General features: G+C 45.0%; 1 protein-coding gene across 4 annotated transcripts in view; it reads right to left on the reverse strand.

Moving 5' to 3' along the window:
- Positions 1-576: 576 nt before the first annotated feature.
- The window catches only part of Fgf1 (fibroblast growth factor 1), a 98,126-nt gene continuing 90,844 nt past the window's right edge, over positions 577-7,858 (reverse strand). For 3 of the 4 annotated variants that reach the window (XM_013349569.2, XM_005356025.3, XM_013349570.2), the window contains one exon: positions 577-4,081. In XM_013349569.2, the coding sequence (XP_013205023.1) occupies positions 3,887-4,081 (195 nt within the window). In that variant the 3' untranslated portion in view covers positions 577-3,886. The remainder of the gene's footprint in view (positions 4,082-7,858) is intronic. The other variant, XM_026783465.1, reaches the window with a different exon arrangement.

Raw genomic sequence — 7,858 nt, forward strand, 5'->3', positions numbered from 1 at the left:
TTTCTAGGTGGTCCATGAGTGAGAGAAAGAGAGAGAGAGAGAGAGAGAGAGAGAGAGAGAGAGAGAGAGAGAGAGAATTTAAAAGAGACAACCATTGAGCGAGAACGTTAATTCTGCCATATGCTAGGCAACAGAGTGCCTGTTCTTAATTCTCACATCACATCACATTCTAAGACAAAGCCCTTTGACACTGACTGAAAATTTTGAGTAAATCCTTAATTTTACTTAAATTTTTTCCAATTCATAATATCTTAGCTTAAGTAGAAGCCTGTCAACTTGACAATAGCTGTATGATCTTGCACACTGTGTACAAGGAAGAAAAAGTCCTTGAGTTGTTAAGCGTGCTTGTAAGTTTCTAGATGATTCCTCTTCCAAAGATATAGTAAATCCCTCATATTGCCTTGCTTCCAAACAAGGTGGAACTGTTTCTACTTTAGCTTTTCTCATTTGCCTTCAGCATCTCCTACTTAATAGTAGGATGACTGTAGAAAAAGACGCAGCTGACTCTCTGGAATGCCTGATGTCACCTCCGAGATGCCCAGTGTCCTTCCACAGAGATACGCTTAGAAACCCGAGACGTGTTACCCATTAACACAACATTTATTAGTATCTATAAGGTGCAGAGTGTGATACGGGGGGAGGGATGGGGTAAACAATATCAGGCGTCTTCATCAGAGCCTGCTCCGCAGCCAGGGACCGTGGTGACTTTAGGCAGTGTTCTGGGCAGAGCTGGGGATTTGGGCGCCACTGCCTTCAATGCAAAGCAGGGGCCTCATCTTCCATGGCAGCTGATGGACTGGTTAGCCTTTCGTCTGGAAAACACTGGCGGCCACTGGGGGAAACGGCCGGCTCCATTTCTAGGATGTTACTGTCAAACGCCCATATGCTCCTCATGCTTTGTAGGGAGCGTTGGACGCCTTGTTGCCGTCAGCTTGGAACTGAGTGCATGTGAGAGGCACGTGACAAGCAGATGGCTTTGAGACTGAGTTATGGAAGAGAGTTGCGCAACCGAACGTTCCCACGTTCAATGTTCCAAACAGCACAGGGACCCGCTTACTGCTCCCTTTCTGCAAGAACCGACAGCTCTTTTCCTGACTGGAAGCTAGTCCACCCCAGTGAGGCAGACGCAGGGCTAACACCGAAAGTCCTGAGTTTACTTTGCCAAGCTTGTCCCCTATCACTTTGTTGGGGGTTATCTACCGTTCGGGATTTCTAGGGCATACTATTGACTTTGATTCAGTAGGAATCTATGCAGTCTGGGTTTTTACTTGACTGGAGAAATTAATCCACAGCATCTCTCTCCTCATGAATAGATGCTCAGGGAGAGGATGCCAGACTGGCATGGTCCCCAGGGGCCACCATCCAATGCCTGACACACACCGGGCCTCAGTGTCTATTGAGCAAACACATGGATGGTGGCTTGGTTGGTTGTTCAGGCCACAGGGCACAGCAGTGCTTTGAGCCTCTGAAGTCACAGACTCCATTTCATCAGTGTGTGGTGGTTTTCAGTTTGTCTTGGCCAATGTTATCCTTGGGTTTGGTTCATATAAGAAAAACTAACGACTATTCTAAGTATCGTAGATTGCTTCTCTGTATACTTTTCCTGGCTACATCTTCAAATCATCATACAAAGGCACAGTAACCCATGTTTTATCATTCCCTGTGTGTCTGAGATTTACTAAAACAAAACAGAATTGTATTAGCCAAGTTATAGACTAAAAAGAAAAAGGTCATGAATCATCTTATTATAAAAAAGCAAAACATTGTTATAATTATTATGAATCTTTTTTAAAAGCAGGGACTCTCTATATACCTACCCCTGGCTGTCCTGGGACTTGCTGTGTAGACCAGGCTGAACTGAGTCTTACAGAGGTCCACCTGCCTCTGCCTCCTAAATTCTGGGATTCAAGGTGTGCACCACCACATTCGACAGAACGTTATTATTTACCATGTTGTCAGATAACTCAGTTCAGCTCCTCCATCAGCACTTGGAACTCTCAGAGCTTCATCATCTCTCTCCCATCCTAAACATGACCGTGTTGTTATAAGATTTTTTTTTTTTTTTTTAGGGAATAATTCCTGTAGATCCTTGTCAAACAAGTGAAAACTCTCATTGGTTTTAATCCACAGCCATCATATTGTTGCTTTAGATTAAAAAAAAAATGTGTGCGTGTCTGGGTGTGGCTTTGTACTTGTGCATGCAGTAGCCCTGGATGTCAGAAGAGGACATCAGGCCCCTGGAGTTGCAGTTAGAACCAGGTGTGAGCATGGGATGTGCGTGCTGGGAACTGAACTATTCTTTGTGGGAGCCTTACGCTCTTAACCGCTAAGCCGCCTCTACAGCCCCTAGATACCCGTCTTTAAACACAGCAGAAGACAAAGGAGAAAAGCCTCAGGCATAAACGTAGTGTGTTAGATAATTAAGTAGTTTACCCCTCCTACACAGTTGTTATTAGTCTCTGGCTAAATGCGAATCCGTTTAATTCCTTCAAGCTATATAAAATGCGACGAAAATATACAGTCTCACAGTATGTTGAAACGGCGTGTGAAAGGCCTTCCCGCGGCATCTGTGTCATATGTCAGAGATGAATAGTGTTTCTGATTTGATGGCCACCTGGGCCAAGTTTACTTTAAGAGGAGGCCTGCTTGGAGACATAACGGTAACAGAAATGGTCTCTTGGGAAAGCCTATTGGTGAGGTTTAACTTTTTTTTTTTTTGAGGTATGCTTTCTTTATGTCTTCTAAGTGGGCATTTTATAGGCCCTGGGCCAAAGTGCCTTACAACCATGCTTAACTACCATGGACACTGCCTGAATGTTCGGGGAGACCCAGGTGGTGGAGGCAGAGGAGGGTGGGGTTTGAGGAACCTTCGTCTGAATAGCAGTTTCTGCTCTTGAAAGCGTGGTGGGGAAGCCAACAACATCTACAGGACCTGGGAGTCCTTTCTGAACACAGCGCTCCCCGACCAGCCCTGTCAAATCAGCTTTCATATCCAAACCAAATCCTCAGGTGATCTATATGCATGTACGATTCTGGGGGCATCATCCTGGGACCCCAAAGTTTCATGGTGACCAAGCACACCATGCCATGGCTTTGCTTTCCCTTCCTCTCTCCTCGTGTTTAGAATCTCCCCGTTTTAGAGGCTAGCATCCACAGCTGAAGGCACCCTTCTCTCCTCACCGCTCCTACACCTACTCTCTTAACCCTAGATCACTGTGCTTGCTGTTATCAAGAAACCATTTCCAGGGCTCATCCCCTGACTGTGGAGGTTTCCTTGGTAACACCTACTGCTGGGATGAGCCTTCTTACGCTATGCTGAGATCCCATGCTTCCAGGCTGTCCACGGAAATGCCACTCCCTTTTGGTTTTAAGAGCCATCTGTGTGTGGGGGAGGGGGTGTGGGAGGAGGATTTCTGTCTCTATCATAGACTTCCTCCAGTTTCACTATCGGTTTCTTTGCTAATATTTGTGGGGTGCTGGTGGGGGAAGGAAGGGTAGACTTGTTAGGTGCCTGGGGTCGTCAAACCAGGGCTTTCTCAGTAGGGGGAAAGAGCGTGGAACTGCTAAGGACCAACTTCTCAGATCCCTCTGGAGGCTTCACACGGCCTCATCTCTGTGTCCTGAGGTGCAGCTTGCGGCAGGTGCCCGGAGGCAACCGGAAATCCAAACCAAGACCTAGACTGACCAGCCAGTTGGCCCCATAGAAGCAACTTGGTCCTTCTGTTCCAAACTGTGCTGGCAGGGGAAGGGCTCAGCAGAAAAGTGAGCTGGCAATTTAGAAGCACTGCTTACGAATTCAGGCTCTGTGGGCTGGGGGTTAGCGCAGCCAATGGTCAAGGGAACATTTTAGGGTCAACCAAAATAGGGAGCACCCAGGCAGATCCCCCTAGTCAGAAGATACCGGCAGGGGGAGAAACAAGATGGCTTTCTGGCCATAGTGAGTCCGAGGACCGCGCTTGCAGCTCCCGTTCTTCTTGAGGCCCACAAACCAGTTCTTCTCCGCGTGCTTCTTGGATGTGTAAGTGTTATAATGGTTTTCTTCCAGCCTTTCTAGGAACAGGCATTCCTCATCTGGTGTCTGCTAAAGGATAAAAACCAAGGGGAGAAGGACAGAACAATTAGTGAGTGGTTTGAAATAGGGTTCCCTTCCTCTCTTGTTCGCCAGCTATGTGAAGATCTCAGATTCCTCCCCACACTGGTGATTTTCACTAAAAGGCTGGGATTTTTGCCTCAGTGTTGTTATGAGCACAAATACTTATGTGAAATGTGCTTTGCACATCCAAACACACAGAGGAGCGTCAGTGTGTTTCTGTTGCTCTCAGACAGGCCTTGAGCTCCTGGTTCTCTTATACCTGCCTTCCATGTGCCACCATGACAAGACACTTAGAGAAAGAAAAAAGTAATCTAACTTATTTCTATTGTTTCTGAAAAGAACTGTACTTCTCAATTTTAATAGAAATGGGTTAAATCAAGATGTGAGAGTTAGCCAATAGGAGGCTAGAGCTAATGGCCAGGCAGTGTTTAAATGAATATAGTTTCTGTGTGATTATTTTGGGTGTAAGCTAGCAGGGTGGAGGGAACAAAGGGCCACGTTCCTCGTGCAACAGTTTGATATATTGCCAGGGAGTAAATGCAGGACCTTGTATATTCTAGTCAAAGGTTCTACCACAGAGCGATGTCCCCAACTCTAGACAACTGTTCACATTTCACAAAACTCCCCTATCTCTTCGTGCACATGTAGAATGTATAAGGCTCTACAGATATAGATTCATAACCTGTTAAGGTCATAGTCCTTTTTTTTTTTTGATTTTTTTGAGACAGGATTTCTCTGTTTTACAGTCCTGTCTGTTCTGGAATTTGCTTTGTAGACCAGGCTGGCCTCAAACTCACAGAAATCTCTCTGCCTCTTGAATGCTGGGATTAAAGACATGCACCACCACCTTATCTGCTGTTTTAATATTGAGCAATAAACTGATGAAAGTATATTCAATATCCCTACCAAGGAAAAGCGAAGTTAAAATATTATTAGTCATTTATTAGTTAGGATATCTTTCTGAGTATGACTTGGAGATAGGTATCAAAATCTGAACCATCCTCTCTCCATGTTTCCCTTTCTCTTCTTTGTTCCACTTCTGGGACTTGAACTTAAAGTTTTCCCACGTGCTAGGCAAGCCCCTCCTGCCCTAAAGCATGTATTATTACCTTTGGTGCAGCAATTTCCCTTCTAGGACTTTGCCATTAGGAAGCAGTTGAATGAATATAAAGTCCTATTTTGAGGGTGGATTTTGAAGTATTGGCTATCGTGGCAGTACAATGGAAGATGCCTATGACAAGGTGATAAAGTTCCTCCCTCACGGTAGAATCCAGTGCGGCTTTGGCTTATTGAAATAGCCCAAGCATGTCAATAATATGGTTATTTGGGAAAAGTCTATCAGCTGATATTTTGCCTGCAATTATTCTATTAAGAGGGAAAGAAGTCAATGTTTCAAACTTCTATAGGAGCAGATTCTGGAATGCTCATACTTAATTTGAATTTAAGGCAGCCATGTGGAAATTCTTACGCTATACACTGTCCTTTTGATGACCTGCCATATCGGACTGTGCCTTTACCAAGTCATGATCCTTATGTGCTCTTCAAGCACAGCTGAGTTCTGATTCCCTTGCCATGGTTTTGGTGTTCTATCAGATCATTCACTGTTCTTTATATGTGGACGTGTTTGTTTTATTAGGGTACGAGACCTACCAAATGGAGAGGTGAACCTTGCTAGCCTCTCTGGTCTTGTGTTTCCCTTTAGACCCGGCTTTGCGGACGCTGGCTGCTCATTACCTCGCGAGTGGGGAAGCGGAATTCTTTTCTCTTCCTGCTTGGGTGGGAGCCAGATTTCTGCTAAGCAGAGTTTACCGCTGAGCGACATCCCAGCCCCAGCGCTTTTATTAGCAAGGAACTATGCAACAGGAAGTGTCCGGCTTCTTATTCATTTATAGTCTGGGGAAGTGACACCTGGGTGAGACATTGTGGACCCTTCTGGAACAAAACAGGCTATAAATATAGTATTTAATTGAATGACTCTGCCTCTGGAGGAACTTGGTCCAGACACTAGTACTAGGGGCACATTGTTGAGACAGAAGGAAGGAGGTGGTTTTAGACTGTGTGGGTCGTCATGACCCTGGAGTATGATTACCCCATCATGGCCCTCAGTGGGTGTCGGGTGATGAAGGTGGGGTTGGTCCCAGACCCTACCTGTTGTTCTTTTGTCACACTGGTACAGCCGATGTGCAGAGTGGCTGAGTCATGGCTGAGGTGGCCAGCTATCTCAGAGCTGCTGCACCACGCAGCCAGGCTTTGTGTGTACTTACTATACATTTGTCACCGTGCTGGGTACATGGTCCTCAGGCCCTGATTCATGCCTATTGCTGTGGCTATTTCTATTTTTATATTTAGCGTGCTTCCCCTGCCCCAGTTACTTGAGTGACATACACACATTGTAGAAAATCTGGAAAATACAGGAAGCCGTTAGTGTTTTATAAACCCACCCACTTACCACCACTGTAGATAACTATATTAACACTTCGTTATACAGTGTTTCAAACTTAATTTTTCGAAACAAAAATATCTGTTCTGCACAGACCACAAACAGGAATCGGAATGGATGAATACCTAAAATTTGCTCTGAGTATGAGAGAGTTTTCAGCTCTGTTAGACTGTTTCTTTGTCAATGTGGTATATGCAAAGATTCGTAGGTAGGACATGCTAAGGTCTTATTTGGGTGAATTCAGTGATGGCTATGGTTGATGTGGGACAGGGATTTCTTTTTCTAGAGCCTTGAGAACACTGGCTTCAGGCAGTTCTCCCTCAACATTTATATTTAAGTGAAAATATTAGAATAAGTGTCAAAATTAATTTCAGATAGAAAAAGTCTAAAACCTCAGCACAATCTCTAAGACATAGTGAGTGTGTGGGGCTCACAAGCTGATCATTTGTCTTAGGGGTGTCATCAGAATAGGGCCCCCAGGTGCCAGAAGCTCGTGAGCAAGTTCCCCGTGCTGTCCCCTTGGACCATCTTGAGCCTGTGTAGGTACTGTCTGTTGGGATAGACAGGGCTCACAGTGGACAAACAGCTAGTTAGGATAGGAAAGGTATGAGCTTCATCTGAGGGTCTAAAATGGAATGGTTGACTGATTTGGATTTGTTGGGTGATTAGAAGAATTGCCTTAAAGTCCTTTTCTTGGGCAGCAGTCACACCCAGCGCCAATCACCTGCTCTGTCTTTTCCCATGACAGCGTTCCATCTTCTGCCCTCTAGTGGGCAGTGGGGTAGCTGCGCTGTGTCCACACCGAGCGGGCTTCTACGCCTGTACTGCTTTGGCAGTTTGATACCACTGAAAGTCAGCCCACACTAAACCTACTTTCCAGACAGCATTTTTTTGTAGGCCCCATCTTCCCGAAAGGGAGTGATTTGGGCCACAAATTACAGGCAAGATTCTGATAAGTGCTCGGATACAGAGAAAGAATCACTGAATCCAAAGCATTGCAAGTTGACTTAACATTGTAGGTGACCTTGAAAAAAATCTTCAAATTTTTATACAATTTAATGTTTTAAGTGCTAAACTACTGCAATTTTTATTTTTTAAAAAAGCATTAAGAGACGGGAGAAGTAACAATACCCAGTAAACCTGACTTCAGTTTCCAGTACCTACACTAAAAAAAAAGTCAGGCTTGGTGCATGCATGTCCCAGCAGTGGGTATTGGAAGACAGGCAGACCCTGGCTTTTCTTTTCTTTTTTTTTCTTCTCTTCTCTTCTCTTCTCTTCTCTTCTCTTCTCTTCTCTTCTCTTCTCTTCTCTTCTCCCCTCCCGTC

Source organism: Microtus ochrogaster, chromosome 18 (assembly GCF_000317375.1).
Source record: "Microtus ochrogaster isolate Prairie Vole_2 chromosome 18, MicOch1.0, whole genome shotgun sequence".
NCBI lineage: Eukaryota > Metazoa > Chordata > Mammalia > Rodentia > Cricetidae > Microtus > Microtus ochrogaster.